At 43.8% G+C, this 24,040-nt stretch overlaps 2 protein-coding genes across 3 annotated transcripts; one reads left to right on the top strand and one right to left on the bottom strand.

Moving 5' to 3' along the window:
- Positions 1–6,647: 6,647 nt before the first annotated feature.
- Positions 6,648–10,946, top strand: LOC112887035 (putative disease resistance RPP13-like protein 3). The gene is made up of 2 exons (XM_025953108.1): positions 6,648–7,580; positions 8,048–10,946. Exons 1-2 carry the CDS (start codon positions 6,793–6,795, stop codon positions 10,518–10,520), a joined length of 3,261 nt encoding a protein of 1,086 aa, XP_025808893.1. The 5' UTR covers positions 6,648–6,792; the 3' UTR covers positions 10,521–10,946.
- Positions 10,947–18,424: 7,478 nt separating this feature from the next.
- Positions 18,425–22,809, bottom strand: LOC112887509 (lysophospholipid acyltransferase LPEAT1-like). 2 transcript variants are annotated; one of them, XM_025953697.1, is made up of 9 exons: positions 22,159–22,809; positions 21,429–21,548; positions 21,284–21,321; positions 21,055–21,119; positions 20,369–20,437; positions 19,966–20,099; positions 19,251–19,391; positions 19,082–19,145; positions 18,425–18,765 (listed from the first exon to the last, which is right to left on the bottom strand). In XM_025953697.1, exons 1-9 carry the CDS (start codon positions 22,669–22,671, stop codon positions 18,746–18,748), a joined length of 1,164 nt encoding a protein of 387 aa, XP_025809482.1. In that variant the 5' UTR covers positions 22,672–22,809; the 3' UTR covers positions 18,425–18,745. The 2 variants fall into 2 exon arrangements, with proteins under 2 accessions (XP_025809482.1, XP_025809481.1); XM_025953696.1 differs by lacking the exon at positions 18,425–18,765 and having other exon boundaries at positions 18,841–19,145; positions 22,159–22,806.
- Positions 22,810–24,040: the final 1,231 nt, after the last annotated feature.

The raw sequence follows: 24,040 nt of genomic DNA, 5'->3' as shown, positions 1-24,040 counted from the left end.
ACTGCTGGTGGCGTTGCAGGCCAAGCTGGAATGGACTCCGTCATTGCAGTTCCTTTGGAGGTCGTTGAAGGCTTCGTCATTGAGCACGTAGTTTCTGATGAAAACCTTATTTCAAACCATGTAAGGAGCAACACTTTAGCAAGTTTTAACTCTCCTGAATTTAAGCAAGTGTGCTTCGAGTACGCCTAAACCTAAATCTTTCGTACAATAATTCAAACTTGAATATTTGATAGTATCAAACTCAACCATGTTCAAATCCATAATTTAATTTAGTATTCAAATTTTTTAACATGTTAATGATAAATTCTAGTTAAAATACCATGCAAATATGATAAATAGTTTGACCAAACATAATGAAACATAGATCGTCCAAAAATTCAACTTCTCCATCAAATTTATCATAAAAAACATCATCCAGCTCAAATTTGGCTAACCACCTTCAAACTTCCATTACAGTTACCAAATTCACCACAAATTGTAATTATTCATATGCAAGTGTTTGTTCAATCCCATCATCCAAGGACTATATTTATCGTCAAGTTCGCAACCATATTGTAATTATTCATATCCAAACTGTGACTCATATGCAAATTCGAATCCAAGTTACAACTCACTACATCACATATAGGCATGACAAACAAATTATTCACAAATGGCATCCATACATTGAAACCATGATCTCATTGAAAAGGGTAAAAAAACTCATCTTGCCTTTAATCTCCAGGAGGGAGCCTTGGACGGAGTTGCAGAGGGCAGCACGCCGGAAGCGGGAGCGGTCGGGCCTCTGCCGAAGCTTACCCATGCCGCCATGTCAATGGCTTGAAGGTGAGAGGGGGTGGTCTCGAGCTCAATTGAGGCAGAATGATGGTGTGAACCTCATGGACCTTGAGGAGGCATAAGCTCGAACACAAATGGTATGGAGCTCGAGAAGGCACAGAGAAATAATGGTCTAAAAACACGACAACTGGTATAGAGAAATGATGGTCTAAAAACACGACAACTTGTATAGGATGCCAGGTATGGATGAGGATTGTCCTTATGGAGGAGAAGAGGACGAATAGCATGAATCGGCCTAAATCCCTTAAACTGGTATTCATCTTACGGATCTTGAATGTTAAAATAGGGATCAGCTCTAATAATATTATTTAATGGATTACTTATATTCGGATTCAAAATCATGACCAATCTATTGAGGGTCCGTTTGGGAGGGCTTCGGCCAGCTCCGGCTCCTCTTGGCAAAGCACTATTTATTGAAGGCAGTTTTCTCTCTCCTCTCCCCTCCCTCTCACATAGCCAGGAGGAGCCGTGGAGCCACAATTGGGCTCTGAGTTGTACGTAGCAACGCATTCAATCTAATTTTTTAAATTCAGGAGAAAATATGGATGATTGAGTTAGCATGGATATGTCTCATGTGACAAGTTGTCACACCCTAGGTGTCAAAATTATAACACACTAGTGAAAGGAAGGTGTAATGTGTGTAATGTGTGTAATTGAATTGTGTGAAATTGAATGAATATGTGAAAAATAAGGACCTAAGTGTGATTTTTTAAAAATATAAGTCCTTTTATGCAAAGTGTTTGAATTACACATGTACTTCCAATTTTGACTAGGGTTCAAAGTGTAAAAGTGTTAAGTCATCATTACATTACCTAAACTTGCAATTCAGTCCAAAAGTATATGGAATTTACCTAACTAAGGACAAAAACTTTAAAAAGTTTGAATTGAGTCCAAAGTTTCTAAATAAAGCTCTATCCTTTGAGTTTTTGAATTTGAAACCTAAATAGAATTTGTAGGATTTGAAAATTTCTACAACTTTATTTTGACCATTTTCTCATTTGAACTTTAGATTAGTAGAAAATTTTGGTTTACCGTGAGGTCCCTGGAATTTTTGGAAAATGCAAATCAGCCCCTGGCGCCCCCCCCCCCCCCCCCCCCTCTTCTTCCTCCTCTGCCCCCTCCTCTGCCGCGCGACAGCGCGGCCGCAGACCGTCGTGCCGCGCCGCCCGAGGCTCCCACCTGCCTCCCATGACCCCCACGCGTTGCCCCCGAGCTCGCCCGCCGCCTTAGCCTCTCTCTACTAGCTTTCCCCGAGCACTCCATGTCGCTCTGCCATCCGCCCGAGCTGCTTCCTCTCTGCCGTCGCAGGCCGCCGCCTCTCACCGCCGCTGCAGCTCTGCCGGCGCCATTTTCTACTCGGGTAGCTCCCACGCGTCGTCTTCAAGCCAGCCGCCGCTCTAGCTCCCCTCCTCTAGCTTCCTTCCGTGCGCGCCACGCCGCCCCGCCTCTGCCCAAGCTCTGCCCGGCCACCACTTCACCACCGTCGTGGGCAACACCCGTGCGTGCCTTCCCCAGTCTTCTTTGCTAGTCTAAGACGTGCAGTAGCCTCCCCTCCTTCCATTTCGCACTCTTTTGCAATTCCATTCCACCCCGAGCTCTGAATCCACCATCGCCGCTCGAGTTCTTCTCCGGCGAGCTTCCTGTCCACCATGGGCAGACCACAACAGCCCTTTTCAATCCACAACAACCACTCCCATAGCTTCCCCTCAACCCTGCGAAGCTCACCGTCCTTCACTTGACTACTTTTAAGCTTCAATTTGGCCTCCTCGACGCTCGCCGGTGTTCATCTTCTCCGCCGCCGTCACGGCCACCGTCGGTCATTTCCTTCCCGTAGCTGATAGCCTCAATTGAATGCTGCAGTGCATCACTCATGGTTCACTGATGCTCGTGTGCAGGACCTTTGCCGCCGTTGATCACCGAAGCACCGCCGTCATCGTCAGCCTCTCCGCCGCCACCTCGATCTGCCGTGGAGATCTACTTTTCCGACCACCCCAACCCTCGCCAAGGTGCTTAACCGAACCGTCTTGCTTCCCTTGAGCTCCTGCCCAACCTCCAGTCCACCGCCGGTGCGCCGCCACGCCCGAACAACGCCGCCATGGTTGAGCTCCATCGCCGCCGCCTCAGTTCACCGCCGTTCCACCCCCTCTGGTCAACCCCGACCTGCACATCACCTCTATCAAGGGCTGCCCTAGTCCCCTGAACATCCCCGACCGGTTCCCCCTCGCCGTCGGCGACCGCCGTCGCTGGAATTCGGCCAGCGCATCTCGGCTTCTCTGTCCCGACAAGCCAAGGACCCAATTGCTTTGATTTAATTCTTTCTAAGGGTCTGAATGCAAGATTTCAGTCCCTCCCCTCAATTCAAAATCAGTGATCTTTAGAAATTTGTAGAAATTCAAAAAAAGTTCAGAAAAATGTCAAACCAATTTTGTTTGAATCTTTGCAGTAAATTCTACAACTTTTGTTACTAGAGTCTAGTTAAAAACTAAATGCTTTTACAGTTATTTTCCAAGTTTAGCAAAAGGGTATCTTATGTGTAACTTTTACATGCTAGCTCTATTACTTGTAATTTTTGGTGTGTAGCCTGTTTAGGGCATGAATAAGCTTGTGTGCAAAATTCACTTACAGTAATAAACCTTAGCCTAAACTAATTTAAACTTATGCAAATCAAGCTTGGAATGATTTAAATTTATTCAAGCATGTTACTAAGGTTTTCATACTTAGATCTTTTTACTATGGGATGTTCTGTAATTGGGTAATTCATGGTAAATTTTTCAAGAAATTATAACACTGTTTTGTCTAAGGTCTGAATTTAAACTTGAATTTTAAACCTAATTCAAATATTTTAATTTCTATTTTCAGAAAACTATGAACAATTTATAGTAAGCTTATCTGCTAGAAGTAAGATTTCCTACAAAAATTCAAGGCCATAGCCTTTGTGGATTTTAAAATAAAAATCAAACTTGTTACCATAAATTAATTTACAAGAAATAGATTAGAGACGTTAAAATTCAAATCCTTGCTTTGTGATGCTTTGACTATTGAATTATTGGATTACAACTTTATCGTGAAATGAAATGAAAACATATGCATTTCCGTAACTGTAATGTTTGCATATCATATAGACTCGACAACTCTCGCTGACGGAAACTACCAGCTGATCCCGAAACCAGAAGGGGATAATTCTGAAGACCCCGGAAATATCATCGAAGATATAACTGAAGTTCCAAACCCCGGTTTGGAAAATTTTAGATTGATATATCTGACCCCAGCCCCACCAACGAAGGCAAGCCCCGGACATAAACCACTATTTTACTGCACTGCAATTTATATATCTATATATATTTACTTGTGCATTTAAGTTTTTAGGAATTGTATTGAAACCCTAGCTACATATTTCTTAGGAACCTATGTATTGAATACCAGAATCAGAGTCCGACCAGCTGCTAAGCTATTAGGGCCGGTAGAAGTCGAGTGATTCCCTCTAACTTGCGAGCTTTATAGGAGTTGAAATCATTACATTCCTGCAACCACTATAAGGATGACAGACGGGGTTGTGATTATAAGTCATGACCTTGGGAAAGACCCGTCTGTGTTAATAAAAATTTGATAAGGTCGCAGTGTGTGGTAGTGATGGTTAAGCGTTTGAAAGTACTGGCCACATGCCGCGAAATATGGTAAGCGGTAAGCGTAGTAACCGATCGGCTCGAGAAGTGGACATACCCCCCACCACTCGTAATTTGGTTTTTCGTACACGCACCGACGTGCGGAAATACGTTCCGCAGCGGATGAGAGTACTCCTACAGTCACGCACACTGTAGGAGTACATTTCGCACAGCGGACAGGAGTACGGTCATGTAGTCGCGCTACAGACGTACGTCCTGCACATTGGATGTGCGTATGGTCCTACAGTCGCTTGTGGTGACACTGATCAACGAGTCGGAATAAAAGGCAAACGGTTGCTTCGGAACAATCATTGGATATTCCAAGAATGTGAGTTAGGTTTACCCTTACAAGGTTGTGAAATTCGATTCAGAATCGTCCGTTTCTCGCGGAGATTGAGACTGCTTGATCCCTTTGCCACATAGAGTAACAAGAACAACCTTATGATGATCAAAGATGATGTTTGTTTAAAGAATTCTATCATGCTTGAATAGTTATAGTTGCTTACCTAGAATGTATAATCAATTAGAACCTGAAAGATAAAAGTTGAAATTAAGGATCTACTCTTTATTGCTTTTCAGCCGAAAACTATACCCAGAACCATTAAAAGCCTTCATAGTCTAGTTACATGGCTAAGTATACCATGAAACGGGTAAGCCTTGCTGAGTATTAGTATACTCAGCCTTGCATTGTGACTTTTGTTCTAGGTAATCCCCCTGAGAACTCTACTCTGCTCGTGCCATGGCCTTATGCTCTTCCCGATGGTTGGTCCGTGGAGTGGGATCAGTCCCCGACCAATACAAGTCCCTCCGAGTGATGTTGAGCATGGGCTTAAGCTCAAACATCCGTTGTGCGACGTCTGTAGTGTCGCATTTGTTTCCGCTGCCAATACTGTAACTTTGGAAAAGTCTTGTATAAATTTGAACTAATCAGGTCTTTATACTATGGTTGAATACCATTATAATATTATGCCTGTAATATAAAAATAGTTGGTGTTTGTATCTCTGGACTCGTCTTCATGCGAGGTATCTTGTTTGGATCCTGAGTTAGGTGGTTTTATCGGGACTTTACCCGACAGACCACGAGGTTACACCGTTTGAGGTGCGGCTCAGTCCTTATTGTCTTCTGAGAAAGGATCAGCGTACTTGAGCCGGTGTAATTCAGGTTGGTTCTGCCACACAAATTGAGAATTTTTTTCCGCCTACTTTTGAATAATAAATACATAGTATATTTTTGGTTTGAGGGTGGAGAGGGTTGGGTTGAGTTGCACCCATTTGCGATGTTGTTTGGTTCAAAGATAAGGAGGTTGGATCAAAATCAAGAAGGAAATATTTCTCCAAGATGCGGGTTAATATGATTCCACCATGACGGGCGGACCATTCCGACCTACTTGGACGGCATCACTCCTCCATTCTGCGTGCGAGCGGGAGAACGGATGTGGGCTCCGGCCGCGGGCCTCCGGCGGGGCGGAGAAGTGCCGTGTGGCGGCGTGAGAGTGGTGCGAGGCTATGCGAGCGTGGCTGGCGGAGCAGCGGCTCGGCTCGGTGGAGGAGCGGCGCAGCGCAGGGCGAGCATGGCCCGCGGCAGCGCAACGCGGGGTGGCTCTGGCGTGCGAACCGCAGTTCGGCGCGTGGGGGCGGGTGGCGCGGAGGCTGGCGCGGCGGCGGGCGGATGCGCGGCCGTGGCTGGCTGGGGGAAGGGTGGAGACGCGGCAGCGGGCAGATGCGTGCCGCAGCCGGCGCTGGGCGGGCGGAGGCGTGACCACGGCCGTCGCGGGGGCGCACGGGGACCGGCGGAGGCGCGGCCAGCGCGGGGCCGCGCGGATTGGTGGCCACGGCGGCGGCAGGCAGGGCAGAGGCGGGATGGGTGCTCCGTGGCACCGCGAAGAAAATAAGGCAGATAAAAACAGAAAAAGAGGCTGACACGTGGAATCCGATAATACTATTCATAATGGTGTTAAAAGGCCATTATCTCATCCTCTCAAATTTCTCGAATCAAATAAAAAATAGAATGGATCCAATCCATGCAACCAAACGCGAAACCAGTTCAACCCAACCAAAAAATATGAAATAAGACCCAAAAAAAATAGAACTTGTTTACCAAACCAAACACATGCATACACTCAGGATAAGAGTGGCAGACTGGCAGCTCAGTAGTCAATACCTCACTGCACTAGCAAGAAAAGTAGTCGTTGACCGTTTGTGTCCTTTCGCTGATCCGTGCCAATGGTCCCCTTCTCCAAAAAACATTACAGATCTTCTTGAGCTATCAGCAAAAGAAGCAGCATCACTGACCATGGTGCTACCACTGGAGCAAGCGGCGGCGGCCGCTGTCTTGAACAACGTCATGGGGAGGCTCTTCGAAGCTCTCGGCTTGGGGCAGACATACAAGACGCTGAAGGACCTCGAGCCAGAGAGCGAGTCCCTGCTGCAGGACCTCCGCATGCTCGCCGCCGCCGTGGACGACGAGCTTACCGGCTCGAGGGGCGCCCGCCGCACCGCCGTCGCGCGGGCCTACAGCAGGGAGATGCGCGCCCTGACGCACGACGTGGAGGACTGCATCGAGCGCTTCGTGCACCGCGTTGCCGGCGGCAGGCTGGAGGGCGCGTCGTGGCTCCGCCGCGCCGCGCGCAGGGTGCGCACGCTCCGCACCTGCTACCGGTTCGCGGCGGAGATCAAGAGGCTCAAGAAGCGCGTGCAGGAGGCGAGCGCCCGGGTGCTCAAGCCTCCTGAGGGCCAGATCCCCGGGTCCAGGCGGCGTGCCGCCGACCACGCCGCGCGCCGCCCCGTGGGCATAGACAAGCCTATGGAGGAGCTCCTCGCGCTCCTGGACCTGGACCAAGTGGAGGGCCAACCGAGGGTTATCGCCGTCGTTGGATTTGGTGGCGTGGGGAAAACTACTCTCGCCTGGGCAGTCTGTCACGCCGCCCCTGTCGTCGATGCATTCCCTTGTCGCCCTTGGGTCGCCGTGCGCTCGCCGGAGGAAGGCGATGCCGCCGGCATTCTGGAGAATATACACCAGCAGCTTCTCCCGGGGCAGCAATACTCGGAATCTTCGCTCACCAAATACCTCAAGGATAAGAGGTATTTTTCTGCGCGTTTATCTTTCTTGGCGCTGTCAAATTAATTTACACATTTAATTGCTCTATCTCCTTTATGTAATTGTGGGCGAGGTGATAGTATCATGACCCAAAGAATTACTGTGTGCATATATACGACGTGTGAAGATGTTTCGATTCAATCTTCGTTTCCTTCCACTTCAAGGGAACATGAGCCCCCAACCCCAACTATGTTTAGTCTGCAATCATGACAAATAAACGATTCCTACAATTACTAGTGTCTTCATACAGCCGAGGATATGCATTTAATTAAGATTAGCTATTCGAAAAGGTAAAAGCATATTGTGTCTGCAAAAACATCATTCCTTGAAGGCCAATAATAAGCTCTCAAAACATCATATTTATGTGGTTTTCAGTGCACTAGTTGGGTTGCAGCGCTCTTGTAAACTAAAGTCGCAGAACTAATGATTTTCTTTTTGCTTCTTTTGCTAGGTATTTGATTGTTATTGATGATGTCGACGACATCGAGGAGGAGCAATGGGATACTATAACATCAGCCTTTGAAAAAAATAGACAAGGCAGCAGAATTGTAGTGACCACTACTTTTCGGGCCACAGCTAATAGACGTAGCAATGCTAACGGTTGTGTGTACAAAATGAGAACTCTTGGAATGAGAGACTCTATGACAATTGCTCTTGGCGGAAGATGTACAGCTGAGTTGATGCAGGGTTCGGAAACACTACTGAAGAAATGTGGCGGTCTTCCACTTGCTCTTGTCAGTGTGGCCAGACAGTTAAGTGGTGAAGATGAACCTACGGGGCAATTCTGCTCAGAATTATGCAGCAAGCTGGGTTCTTATCTTGAACGAGAAGATGGTGAGCCCAACTTCGCAAGGCTCCGTGATGTGCTTATGGATAGTTACACCAGTCTGTCTGACCTCACAGTCAGGACCTCTTTGCTATATCTTGGTATATTCCCTAATGATCGTCCTCTCAGGAAGAATGTCATAATCAGGCGGTGGCTAGCTGAAGGATATGCACGAAGCGAAGACATTACACTGAGTGAACAGAGTGTTGCAAATGGAAATTTTAAAACTCTCATCGACCGGAATATAGTCCTGCCTGTCAAAACAAGAAAAAATGCAGAAGTTAATATGTGTAAAACCCATGGCATCATGCATGAGTTCCTGCTGCACAGGGCCATGTGTGAGAAATTCATCATGTGCTCTCACACTCCAAGTAACCAAATAGTTCGTCACCTCTTTGTCCATGGTGATGCTAATGACACACAGTCCACAACAACCTTGAAGACGGACTTATCTCGTGTTCGGTCTCTGACAGTTCGTGGGAATGCAGGTGGTGCTATTTCTGATTTTGGCAAGTATAAACTGATAAGGGTCTTGGATCTCGAAGAATGCACTGACGTGAATGATAGTCATGTCAGGAAAATATGCAAGCTGTGGAATCTGAGATACCTGAGCCTCGGTCACAATGTAAAAAATCTTCCAAAGGAAATTGCAAAGCTCAAATTGTTGGAAACACTCGTTCTGAGCAAAACAGTGGTAAATGTGCTGCCAATGGAAGTCATCGGGCTTCCTTGTTTAACTAATCTGATTGGAAAGTTTAAGCTTTCGGATCAAGACTGGACATCAAGTAGTAATCTGGAGGGACTGTCTAAAAATGGACTTGAGGACTTGTTCAGAAAAAGCAAACTGGAGACACTAGCAGGATTTGTTAGCGATGGGAGCCACAGGCAAGGATTTCTGCAACTCATGGTGCATATGAAGAACCTGAAAAAGGTTAAGATATGGTGCCAGTCGACTGAAGATGTTGGAGACAATAACCACTTGAATTCTGAACTGGTAAAGTCCATTGGGCAGTACATCAAAAGTCCCATGGGTGCCGGAGATGCTCGCTCCCTGTCAATTGATTTTCAAGGAGTGCCCGGAGGATCACTTAATGCACTGCAAGACCTGTGTCCTCAGAACACATCTTTACAGGAAACATATTACCTCAGCTCACTGAAACTGCATGGCAGCTTATCAGCATATCCTGGATTTGTTGGCATGCTTTCAGGACTAACTGAACTGTGCCTTTCGTCTGCCACTATTTCTGCGGATCTTTTGTTTGTGATTAGTGCAATGCCATTCTTGCTTTATCTCAAACTGATTGCCGATGAGATTGTTGGTTTTGTCATTAAAGATGGGACATACCAAAGCTTGCGACGCCTGTGTTTTCTTGTGCGAAATCAGAACCCTGTCCTCCCTGAAGTTGAAGAAGGGGCTCTGCCAGAACTTGTCTCACTCCAGCTGCTATGTAAACACCTAACTGGTTCTTCAGGCATCAAAATTAAACGCCTCACAAAGCTCCAGGAAATCGAACTACATCCTGAAATCAGTGAGCCAGCAAGACAAGAGTGGGAAGAAGCGGCACGGAGCCATCCTAACAGGCCGATCATTTTGCCTTTCATAACTGTTAACGATCTGGTGGTCAATGAGCCTAAAAAGAACCCAGATGCCTCTGCAGAGGAATCAGGGCATGAGGATGTTGTCATCCAAGGGCAGCTAGGCGATGAGGCACCCAGACATTCTTATGTACAACATATGCCTATTTCCACTTGTAACAATTCTGGACTCAGCAATGAAATGGATGATGCTGCACACCATGAGCCCATGGAGAGTCCAGCAGGAACAGAGGAAGCAACTCTTGAAACCGCTACTGGTGAGCATCTGCTGATTGAGGAGCCATTGAAACACACTCCTGTGCATAGACATGAAAATAGTACAGTCCGACCAAGAACAGCTGGCATACTAGGTTCTACTTCTGATCATTCAGGACTTGGTCAAAGAGGTGATCTGAGGAACAGCAAGCCACAAGGGAAACATGTTGCTCTTCAGGAATCAACATATGAGAATGGAATCCAGGGGTGTTCAGCCGAGGAGGCAATAAGATTCTTCTTTTGCTGACCGATCAAACAGGAAATTATACTTCAAGGGGGTCGCTCAATATAGCAAGGGCACCCTTCAATTCCACACAAACAAGGATGTGAATGATCTGAGGCAAATCTCTTGCATATGATGAAAAAGGGAGACAGAAGTAGCATCCACTTCTATTGTCAGCATGAATGAGATCTTTGTGTATAATGGCAAGACCTGTTGGCTTGTATTTATTGAGAAAGCTGGCTGGGATTTATTGAGAAAGCAAGCATTTTTCATAAGACTGTTGTTGCTTGACATTGGTTGGGTTCCTTCCCTCCAAATTATCAGTTCAAATCCAATGATAAAAATAAAAGGTGCCCACTAAAAGGTACTTAGCAAGACTCATACCGATTACTAAATTGATATGGCTATCAATTATTCCGGCGTGGAAGACCACCCTGAAAATTCCCAAAATTTTGCATATATGGGCATCCATCTGTCACTCTTAGTCTTAGTGCACAGGTGTTTGCACATATTGGTATCCATTTTTGTATTACTTTTGTATTATTTAACACATACATATGCACTAAAGGCGACAAATAGATGCTCATATGTGCAAACACCAGTGCGCTACGAGGGACAGATATATGAATGCCATTATATGCAAATTTTTTGGAATTTTCTTCGGGGTGGTTCCTCTAAGTTATTACTTCAAATCCAATGATAAAAAATAAAAAAATACCTACTAAAAGGTAATTAGCTCGTGGGCCAGTACCATAAAATATAAAATGGTATACCAAGTAGCAATTAGAAAAGTAATTTGTCCAGTTTGATGTAATTCTATTTTGGAGAAATAGCATGAGCCAGGCCAATCTCAATGAGGTATTTCAAGTCTATGTTTTTAAGACAGCCACGTAAAGAAGTACTCCTCCTTTCCAAATGTAGGTCGTTTTGGTATTTTTAGATTCACAGTATTTGTTATGTATCTGGATATAATGAATATCTAGATGCATAGCAAAATCTATGAATTTAGGAAAGTTAAAACGACCTACATTTTGGAGCGGAGCGGAGGGAGTAGTACTTTGCAAAGAATAAAATTATCATCTCCAATGCATTGTTTCATGATGTTATTTCATAGCATGTGGTGATACTTAATTGTCACATGGTGATCGGCAACATGATCAAATGAATGAAGCCCTATACCTACAATGGAGGATGGAGGGATTTCCTAAAATGAGAAAGTGTGCACCGGCAGTTTCATCTAGATGAAACTAGTTTCTTCTCTTTCTTCAAAAGATTGTTGTCAAGTCTCCCTCTACCCACAGATATAACCATTCCTGAATTTCTCCTTAGCCTAACTTTTTTTAACTTTGACTATAAATAGCAAAAAAATTCATGGACCACTACTCCCTCCGTCCCAAATTATTAGTCGTTTTGACTTTTTTAGATTCATAAGCTTTACTAGGTACCTAGATATAAATATAAATATATATGTATATACATTGCAAAAACTATTCATCTAGAAAAGTCAAAACGATTAATAATTTGGGACGAAGGAGTACCTCCGGTCACTTTTAGACAATATTTCAAACAGAAAAACTAACTACATGCATGTTAAATTAGCTGTCTAAACATCATATATTCCCTCCGTCTCAAATTACAATTCGTTTTGACTTTTACTATATACATAGACATAGTGTACATCTAGGTGCATAGCAAAATATATGTATCTAAAAAAGGCAAAACGAATTGTAATTTGGAACATATGTAGTATGTGATTGGAGGGAGAACTAAAGTAAAAATGATGTTAATAGGTTCATTCTGAAACCAATTATCATAATATTTGTAATTTGAAATAATTTATTTTTATAAATATTATTGGCTATTAAGAACTCTGTCGATATCCTAAACGTGTATATTTATGTACAGAGGGAGTATGTGACAATCCATTAATCAAAAATAAAATTATAATTGAGAGTGGCCTAGCATACCAGCTTCTCCTTTCTCCTTTCCTTTGTGGAGCGGAGTGCTCCAAACGAGCCCCTAATTGGAGACAGGCAGGCTCGGCGCCCTGCAAGATGGAGTGGTCAGCCGCAGATAGCAGAAAACACAACCGCAACCGCAGATATGCGACCACATCACAACTGCAGCAATCTTAGGCCACGAGCTTGTGCAACGCTGTAGCTTTCGTGCCATATTTAAAATCTTGGCGTGAGGATCCTGTTGGCATGCTAAAGTAATTGTGACGTGGTCCTTTGCTTGGCCCAGAATCAATGAATCATTGCAAAATCTGTTGCAACTTGCAGTCACTTTCTTTGTGTCTGCGTATAAGCTTATTCTAGCATTATTTCTACTGCTTCGTTACCCTTGAGCCTGATCAGAACAAACATTCTATTATCTAAGGAACTAGTCTCTCGCAAGCAAGCTAAGATGGAGCATCAACTTGTAATTGTGTGGTTACTCCAACCAGGGGTATAGTCTGCAAACACATATTCTTTAGACAATGGGATGTGTTCCAGTGCCGAAGCACTAACACTATCGGCAGATCATCAATCGCATGAACCGGGCAGACAGCTCCAGCCTCCAGGCAATATCTTCCAGAAAGCATCCTTCCATTCCATTAATCATCGTGTCATTAGTGTTTTCATGGTGTCCATATCGTCGCAAGTGCTGCCTCTCTGAACACATTTGAAGGGGTATATATGGCTGTCCCAAAACTCAGGTTACTCAGGGCTGGCCATACATGCAAACGCGTGGCCGGCTTAGCGTGACAAAGGTTTTGAGGGAGTCATGTTGCATCTCCACAGGTGCTTAGGGTGTGTTTGGTTGGGCCGTGGTTTTTGGAAAAGCTGCTATGAGCTGTGGTCTGTGGAAAAGCTGCTGTGAAAAAACTGTCGTGGGAAAAGCAGAAGACCGTTTGGTTAGAGCAGCTGTGAGCTATGGAAAACTGTGTGCTATGGATGAAATACATGTAATACACCTGAAGGTTTGTGGGACTGTATATAAACCAAAATACTCGTACAAACATAATATGTTCACTATTTCACATGTGAATGTATCTTTTGAAAATAAAAATATTAAATTTTCTAAGTTTTTCATCCATATGGGCGGCATCGGGGTGGCAGCCGGGCCGGGCGGCATCAGGCAGCACTGGGCGGCACGGCGTCGGGGCAAGCAGCGTCGGGGCGGCAGCCGAGCCGAGCGGTGTCGGGCAGCGCGGGGCGGGCGGCGTCGGGCGGCGCTGGGCGGGCGGCGTTGGGCAGTCGGGGCGGGCGGCGCGGCGCCAGATCCAGGCGACGCGGCGGCGGGGAGATCGCCTGGCGGGCGGGAGGCGGAGGGTGAGGGGCGGGATGGGGACGCTAGAGCGGATGAGGACGGGAGGTGGATAGAACAAATATTTTTTTCATAATCAGTGGCAGGTGGGTAATTTTTTACCTCAAAAACCATTGAAAAGCAGGGAGGAGGTGCTTTTACATTTGTATTAGGGTGAAAACTGCTTTTAGACAAAAGCACCTGGACCGTTTAAACCCTTCGGTTGGCTTTTAACTTTTGCAAAAGCAAAAGCAGGTGCAAAAGCCTAACCAAAGGCACCCTTGGTGGGGAAAAAAATTCTCTACGGCGCGCTGCAGTACCAAGCAGCTGCCGCCCTCACATTTTATGAACGCAGGTCCAGAAGCAGAAACAGCCCACGGCGCGCTCGATCGGCTGGGACTCAACGCGCTCGGCTCGGCTCTGCTATCTCGCACGGACGGCAGGAGTCACGATGTGGGTTAGTTTTGGATTGTTCCGATAATTACGTTATGCAAAAGGGAAAACGCGGCACTGCTTGCGATCCTTGCCGCCGCCGCTGCCGACTAGCGATCCTTGCCGCGCCGCCGCTGCCGACCCTTGCCGCGCCGCCGCCGTTCCGGTGTTGCGTCCTTGCCGTCTCCTATCCTCAAGGTTCGTGTCTCACACGTTGGATCTTGTGTTGCATCATCTCGTCTCCTCTCCTCAAGGTTCGCATCTCATACATGCACAGCTGTTGTACAAACATCTTGCCGGCGTGAGTTGATATGGAGGAAGGAGGGCATGAGAGCAGCGCACCACGTGAGGACATGGCAAGCCAGATCACAGTCCCTGTTGCGCACGAGAACTCTCCATCACGCTCAACTCAGGCAGTCAGCAAAGCGTCCGTCCTCACCCCGCCGGTGCTGCTGCAGTGGCTGCCCAGAGGCAGCAGCAACAACACGCTTACCAACTGCTCGACGAAATGTCTGAGCAGCAACATCGATGTGGCCGCTCCCGTTGCAGCGTTAGATGGATACCGGAATAGCAATTTACTAGTAATAGCAATGGTCTAGCAAATTGTGTATGCATTGCTCAGGGAAGATGTAGCTGAGCAAATAAATTATGTTGCAACATCCAAGAGTGTAGTACAGGAGTTTGTATATTTGTAAAATAGTGACACAAATATGTCGATATGAAAGAACAAATGTACGATGTATCATACACAATTTATTCAGTAACATGTATGACTGTCACATTTTCAATAACTAAGCTATCATATTCTTCAAATGTTGTATTATTTGCTCCTGCATCAGATTGTAATTTCCGTGCAGCTGAGGCATTTTGATCAAGACCAAGCAAAAGACTTATATATCCTCCTTGCATCAAATTAGGCGCAGTGGTCGGAAAGTTGATCAAGATATTGCTAGAGGTATTTGGTACTGCCGCATTGCCACCACTATTGTCACTAGTGTTCCTCGTTTCTTCTCCTACGACATCTGAAATATATTTGCAACAATTAAAAAACATGAGTTGGTAATAAAAAAATTCGGTACATGAATAAATCATTACCTTTCTCTTCACAACTTTTCTGTTTCTTCCTTGTCTTTTTTTCCACAACATTCTTTGCTCGTTTACTTTTAGGGCCTTTTACTACATGAGGAATTCTAAATGATATTTGACTATTTTCTGAGTCTACAACATGATCATTTGAAACAACTAAAGGAGCTTCATTTTCTCGCATCTTTTTTAGTGAATGATCAGTCCCCACTTCCCACTTGTCTAATGACCTCTCCAAATCATCAAGAAGTGGTTCCGATGCCGAACACTTTAATGCAAGGGATGTTGCCTTTCGAGAGATACGTGCAGCACGTGCTTTCAAATTCAAATTCTCCCTTCCTTTCTTCTCGACATAATGCCCTCTTTTTGCATATTTTGTCCATCTGCTTAGTATATATTGAGATGGTAAAATGAAAATATCATTCTTATTAAATACTTTGAAAGCATGCTTGCATAATATACCTAAAAGATATAGAAGATAGTGATCAGCAATATATATTACAACAGCAATTCTATCTTGAATTTAGGGTACATACCTATGGATTCAAACTTTCTGCAAGAGCATGTAATTATCATATCTGTAATGTTGAATACAACTGTTGCTCCATAATCAGAATGCATATGTGTAACCATGAATGTCGATGTTGACCTCTCAGTCTCTAACAATTTACAGGAATACTCATGTTGTTTTGTAAATTCTGTCTGAAACTCTTTATACATCCTCCTAGTATATGATTCAACAGCAGACTTGAACAAAGGCAAATTTGGGACACAAGTAACTGGGATCTTTGTAAGTGTTTTAAAATCTTCATCCAACTCATTTTCACGTAGAGAAGCGAAAACCTTGTCACATTCGACAAGGAGTTCAGAAAGACCGAGTTTCCTACGAAATTTTTTCTTAAAGACATTATTCATACCTTCGCTCCTTTAAGTTGTTGTCATATCAGCAGTAAAAGAGCTACGATAAACAGCAGCCCACTTTTCCCTCAAATCGTACAGTTTTAGGAGCCATGAGTTCTCTTGAAGGTTATATTTACTCAACAACTCATTCCACATCTTTATGAAATACTCCTCTGATCTATCTTCATAGACACATCTTTTAAAAGCATATAGAAACTCAAGATGCTTATGAATTACATGACTAAGACGTTTAGTTGTATTCAGATAAATATGCCACAAACAAAGTCGATGACTTGTATTCGGAAATACATAAGCAATTGCTCCTGCCATGGCTGCATCTTGGTCAGTAAAAATTGTGCTTGGCTGCTTGCTGACATTGCTGTCAAAAAAGTTTGAAACAGCCAAACAAATGATTCAATAGTTTCATTGAACAACAATGCAGCTCCAAAAATTATTGTATGCTTGTGATGGTTGGTTCCAAGGAGTGGAGCAAAAGGCATCTCAAACTTATTTGTCTAAAATGTGGTGTCAAACGACACTGCATCACCAAAGCATGCATAATCCATAATAGACTGACCATCGGCCCAAAAGAAATTGGCTATCCTTCCATCTTGCTTATCAATTTGTATGGCATAAAAAAATGCAGGATCCTATATCTGCTTATTCTTCAAGTATTCCAACAATGTCTGTGCATCATTGGATTCTAAGTACTTGTTCCGCTCGCGGCCAATCGCATTATTGCAATCCATCCTTAAGAAGGGAACTTTATCGGCCCCACCATAAAACTGCTTCATGAACTCATACACTTGTGTTGGCTTCATCCCAGCTTCTCGTATTTGAGCAATGAGTTGTTTGTCTGCATCTATAATATTTCGTTGGGACCTCAACATGTGCTGTGGCTAACACATGATTGTGATCAAGTTCAACCTTTTCCACTGTCCAAAACCCCTCTCTGCTGACACCAAATTTAATAAGAGCTTTGCAACCCGTCCTTGTACTGGCATGTGATGAACTTGCTTCTGCATATCCTTGGCTGCTGCAAACTAACACTCTGGAATATATAGTTTTATCTGCTCGACGCTTTAAATCGCTCTTTCTGATGCTGAACCCAACTGTACCAGCATAGCTGTTGTACATCTCATAGGCATCAGTCTCAGACGTAAAAGACATTCCGACTTTAGGAACATTCACAGCTGGTCTATCTTTATTAACAATCTATTATAAAAAAATACAGTCACACAGATCGATAGCAATTAGAACATATGTAATGAATAATCATAGAATATTTTACTTGTGTTCTCGGCTGATCATTGGTTCCACCGTCCCTAACAATTACGGAGTTCTCGTGCGCAACAGGGACTGTGATCTGGCTTGCCATGTCCTCACGTGGTGCGCTGCTCTCATGCCCTCCTTCCTCCATGTCAACTCACGCCGGCAAGATGTTTGTACAACAGCTGTGCATGTATGAGATGCGAACCTTGAGGAGAGGAGACGAGATGATGCAACACAAGATCCGACGTGCGAGACACGAACCTTGAGGATAGGAGACGGCAAGGACGCAACACCGTAGCAGCGGCGGCGCGGCAAGGATCGGCAGCGGCAGCGCGGCAAGGATCGCTAGTCGGCAGCGGCGGCGGCAAGGATCGCAAGCAGTGCCGCGTTTTCCCTTTTGCATAACGTAATTATCGGAACAATCCAAAACTAACCCACGTCGTGACTCCTGCCGTCCGCGCGAGATAGCAGAGCCGAGCCGAGCGCGTTGAGTCCCAGCCGATCGAGCGCGCCGTGGGCTGTTTCTGCTTGTGGACCTGCGTTCATAAAATGTGAGGGGCAGCAGCGGCTTGGTACTGCAGCGCGCTGTAGAGAATTTTTTTTCCCTTGGTGGTGCGACCAACTGACAATAACAGGTTCTATGCCGGGCCAGGCATGCATATTCCAACGCCAAACAAGCTCAGCAACCACCGACCTTTGCATCGATACAAATGATGGCATAGGTATCCCCAGCCCAGCACGTTGCTTTCACTGTAAAAAGTAAGGCAAACCAAATATCCGCTGTACTTCTTTTCAAAAAAATATCCGCTAACTGAACACACCAGGGAACCACCATCAAATATTGTAATACACTAAGAAAATCGTGCTTTAGCAAGAAACGATTAGTACAGTATATTTTGATGTTTTGCATAAAAGAATGTGAAAACAATTAATAGCCTGCATCCTATTGAAGGGGGGAAAAAGAAAGCTATTATATTTGTTAGATGTTAGTCAACGAATACATCAGGTACATCACGTTAACTCAAAACACATACCAACATGAACTGTGACGAGTATAAGAAAATGGCAAATTCGCCGCTATGCCTTACTTTCTCCCTATGTTGAAACTCCTGGTTTAAAAGCCTATCTGATTCTTGCAGCAAAACAATGTGGTCATCTACAGATGGTCTTTGATGAGAAAGATTGGTGATGAAATCTGGTTTCTTTTCCTCTACAACAATGTACAGGTACAACTAGGAAAAACTAACAGCAAGCATTTCCAAATTTTATCCAAACTAGCTTTGACACAACAATCCTGCAGGGAAGACCAGGTAGATGGTTCAGTTTGTGGAACAAGCAATAGTAAAAGGGTTCACAAGGACTGACCAAATGACCAAATGTGTGAATGCCCAGTCATGTATTAATATAACTGACACAATTACTGAATGGACAGTTGGCAAATTGTTTTACAGCATTATGGCAATATGATATTCACAACACTCCCAGCCATGACAACGCACAAGCATGTGTACACAATTACAAGCAAGCCACTCAACTGTCAGTATTATGGAAGCACGACAGAATGGCTTTTCAATCATCTTTCTGATGTAAAACACGAGGTAGACTATTACCATTCAGTGCTGCATGGTATACTCGCTTCTCTGCCAGCCCTAGGTCTGAAAGAATTAAGTTTCCCTGAAAAAAATGTCAAGATTTTCACATGTAACTTACCAAAATACCACAAATGGTATGGTCAAACTATTCCTTGCGATTAACCATTTATAATTGTTAGAAACATACCTCCACTGCCATTAATTTTCGCACATTATTCGCATAGAGTTTAGCATCATTCTTTTCTTGCTCGGAAGGATAGTAGACAGGCAAATGGATCACCTCTAGATAATTTACAAATTGACAAAGGAGCAGAAATACATGGCGTGCCTGGAAGTTTTTCAGGATAATTCAGCAAACATAAATAGATACAAGAGAAGCAGGCATTTTTAGTAAGTCACATATAAACTGTTCCCAAACAGAACTTTGTTTTTTTAAAAAAACTAGTTTACAGACAGAACGAGCCCCACACAGCACTCAAACATGATTACATATGTACCGTACAAACATTGCCACAGCCCACAGCTGTCTCATAAACTTTATGAAGTGATGGTATTTTTAGAGGTGACGATTCTCTGTATTATTTTGCATCTACAAACCGATACCAGTGAAGCAGATTTTTATTTAAAGGCCTACTAGAAATAGGTACACAAAAAATTCAGTGGCTTCTATTTGTCAATAAATAATAGTAATAGAGGTACAAAATGGTACTGAAATGAAGGGGGGCATTTTTCAGTATTTTGTAAGCCTAAAATTAAAAATCCATGGGTCAAAAGCTGCTATAATGAGGATAAAACCAATTTTATATAGCATATTTCACGGTATTGCTATGTATCTATCTCATTATTATTGGCATTTGAATTGCAAATTTCAGTCAGAAAAAATAATTGCCCGAGACACTTACCCCTGACATGGACTCCCATGCTGGATTAAATCTTTTGTAAGGATATCTTAAAATGACTGGCTGAACTGGTGCTTTTGCAATAAAAGCACCTGTCTTGAATGGAAGGAGATAATCCCCATTTGTAGTTGTGCCCTCTGCAATTACAGAATGCAATAAGATAAAGCATTAAGTATGTACATATGCAACAGATTGATCTTACTATCAAGACTGGATAGCAAAACCAACAAGAGAATCACAATATGATAACAAAAGATGATAACGCGATGAAGATGTGTCAGTGGTTCGGTGAAAAAGTAAAAATCATATATTCCACATATGTATTCTGGCAAATAACCTTTAAACCAGTATCCAAAACAAGACACAGAAATAAAGAAGATCAAATTCAAGGTTAATATGAACTTACCAGGAAAGAGTAGCATCATTGGCGCATTTTTCTGTTGATGAGCACGCTGGATTCTTTCCGTTACAGCACCTGTGTATGGTATAGAATATCAGTAGCTGAAAGAGGCAAAATTGAATCAAGTATTCCATCCAATGTCTGTATCCAGATTCCAGAAAAGGTGCCTCAGCCTAGAACTCGTATATAAAAGCTAGCAATACCATCTTATTCTCAAAACTTCCAAATTTAGTTAAACCCCATTAGATCATTCATGAATTTTAAATTTCCAATCTTTTGGCGCATTCTTACGGTTCTTGAACTTCCTTAATCTTCTTAGATTTTTAGTTGGTTATGAAAGTAACGCTCCCCCCCCCCTCCCAAAAAAAGCTGTCAAACTGCCAAGGATGGTATTGTCCCATCAAAATATGGTTTTTCTATTGTATAATATTCGATCAGTAAAAAGTTTACCGACGGGATGCTGCGGCTTAATGGACACTTTAGTTCAAGAGCACAGATGGAATTTATTAGTGGTGGATGCTCATCAGCTAGTGAAGGGTTTAGCACACAATTTCATGACCAAAATTTGGTAGTCACTAATATGTCATATTCCAAAACACACTCAAGTTTTAATGATGAGAAAATAAGTTTATCTACATAAGCTAAAAAAAGAGAAGCTATGTTGATTTAAGACCATGGACATCACCAAGTACCTGAAACACCTTTGAAATCTGATGTTTTAGACTCCCGCTGAACAAAAATGCATCCAAGACATTTGCTGCATGATAATATAACAAATCATTATTTTCAATTCATCTTACACAAAATAAATATAAATACAAACATTTGTCCAGTAAAACTATCTGCTACGAGTCCATGTTATAATTTCTGGTAGGAAACTCAGAGAAACAAGACTTCAGAGACAGTGGAGGATGCTAGTACCTTATGAGACCAACTAGGGGCAATCTGGCTACTGATCTCTTCAAGGATAAAATGTGCAAAAGAGGCATGTCAAAATCAATATATCTTGATGAAAAAAATGATAAATCATATAAACACTCGCCATGTCACGAACTGTTTGCAGTACCTTAGCCACAAAACTGGGAAAAGAGGCTGACATGTGATAAAGAATATCCACATAAGAAACATGATTAGATACAATAGCCCCAGGCCTTTCCATTTCTTTAGACTGGTCCGCATGCCCATCCTGAAAAACGAAGAACCACTAGCTGGAGATGACAGAGACACAAAACTAGCCATATATAATATTCATACCAATCACCAAATCACCATTCGAACCCCAAGTAGGACTCACCTACAGACAGTCGATAAAGACTAAAAAATACATTGATATTATATTCTGCTATGAATGATGACTGCACTACAAAGCCACCACCAGGCTCATCACACTATGAACACATTCTGATATCTAAGGAACTTTAAACCCCACATCACAAATACTTCTCTAACACCTAGCAACATTTTAGATGCAAATGAACACATGGGGGCCAGTGGGGTGTGGAACATAGTCACCATGAGATTTCATCAGTCTATGTACTACCATGAGATTTCATCAGTCTATGTATTATAGATCCACTTTTATCCCTACAGAAAAAACATCTTGACCACAAAATCCAGTCCCACAACTAACCATGATGCACATGGCATCAAATACTGTGAATATCGCCCATGCCAGGTCTTTCCTTGCTCAGAAATCAAGCACAAAGCAAGCAAGAAACAGAAACAAGACAAAAGGAAACTTGCTTATAGAACTAGAACTAGTCATCAACACTCCCGAAACTAGAACTACTGTTCACCTCAGCATCGGGGAAGCGGCAGTCGTACTCCGGGATCCAGTAGAACCCGAAGACGAACAACATGGCGCGAGAGAGCGCGCGGCCGCACCGCACAACCCCCTCCCGCCTCCACCCCTCCAGCCGCGCGTACCCGTCCCCTTCGCCGCCCTCCCGCTCCTCCTCCACCCGCAGCGTGCACACGCGGCATACGAGGTAGTAGACCACGAGGACGAGCATGCCTGCCACGACCCGGAGTGGAACGAGCACGACCGCCGCGACAGCCAGCCGGAACGCCTCCACCGCACCCACGGGGGCGAGGCCCATCGGCCCGTACGCGTCCCGCCGCGCGTATGGCGCGTACCTCCGGTCCAGCTCCTCTATGCTCTCCTGCACCGGCGCGGCGGAGGCTGAGGAGGGGGAGGGGGAGGGCGAGGGCGAGGGCGACGAGAGGAGCGGCCTAGTGTCGCTGCTCATCCGGCCGCCGACGCTCTCCGGCTCGGACGGAACGGTGGTAGCGGCGTCGTTTGGAGCCATAGCAGTGAAGGCGAAGCGGAAACCCTAACCCTAGCGCTGACACCCGATCGGCATGGTGAGGACGCCGAGATGGAGATGCGGTCGGTGGTGACTTGTGCGACGAGGAGACGCCGACCAGACGGTGACGGGGGAGAAGGAGGACGAACCGTTGAATTTTGATGAACGGCCAGGATCTTCTGTTAGGTGTTTGATTGGGTTTGGGTTTTGTCATGGTGGTGATTAACTGGTTTTTTTTGGACTGGCTCCCGCGGACCGCGGTTGCTCAAGCCACTCGTGCTCATGATTCAGCTTTGTGCCTTTGTTTTTTTCAAAAAAAAAAAGTTAAAAAACAGCATTCTCCCCGTTCCAAAATAAAATAAAATATTTTAGTAAGATCTTCAAACTTTTCTAATTTTGATCGAATAGAAAATACACTGAGCTGCTACACCGAACTAGATTCACTAGATCCACCATAAAATATATTATGATAGTGTATATTACTAATATCGAAAGTGTCAATATATTATTCGTATACCTAAAGTCAAATAACTTTGACTTAATAAAAAGTTGAAACATCTTATATTTTGGAATAGAGGAAGTAACTTTTGAGGCAAAGATGCAGACCATGTTATACTCAATATCGTATAATATCGTGTTAATAAGTGAAATGAATGCTACGTGATGTGACTCAAGCAAATATGGTGCTAAATTTTGTGGTAGACACAAATCTATATTTCTCAAGTAGAAGATAAGGAACTTGTGAATGTTTGTGGGTTGAGGTTAAATAGTGTGGGACTTGGAGGATACTCCTCACTCTAAAAAAAACCTCGTAGGATTCCGTACTTTATACTTTCATTCTAAAACAAATGGCATAATGGGATTTTTCAGACATACTAGGAGTAGATGAAAATGACACATGTGCCCCTAGTTAGTGGAGTTTGTTGCCTCCAATGCATATAATAAAAGCCCTTTTAGGTGCTCGAATCTATTTTCATTTAACCATTTTATGCATGTGTTTGATGTATTAGAATGGGCCTCACTTGCTGGTATTAATTCCAGGATTGCAATCTTTTAGGATAAAATATGGATTTCAGGATGGCATTCTTTTGGAGGATGGGGTGAGTATGTGATTAATGTATTAACACGAGACCTGGAGCCTAGCACGCTGTTCTTCAGCAGAAAAGTCAATATTTTTATCTATTTTATAATGTTTGTGTGCTAACCTCAGTTGAAATATCATCAGCAAAAAAAGAAGCAGATGACATGGAATTTCACATGATAAATGATCGATCGTGAAGAACAGAAATTGTAGTCATATAGTTTATTCAAAGATGCAAATTGACTACAAAATTCAGCTTAAAAATATATTTGCAAACTAAGCTGAAATCTA

The sequence above is a fragment of the Panicum hallii genome, chromosome 3 (assembly GCF_002211085.1).
Source record: "Panicum hallii strain FIL2 chromosome 3, PHallii_v3.1, whole genome shotgun sequence".
Classification (NCBI taxonomy): domain Eukaryota; kingdom Viridiplantae; phylum Streptophyta; class Magnoliopsida; order Poales; family Poaceae; genus Panicum; species Panicum hallii.
Note: the sequence above shows the minus strand (reverse complement) of the source record. Positions and strands in the feature narration are given on the sequence as shown.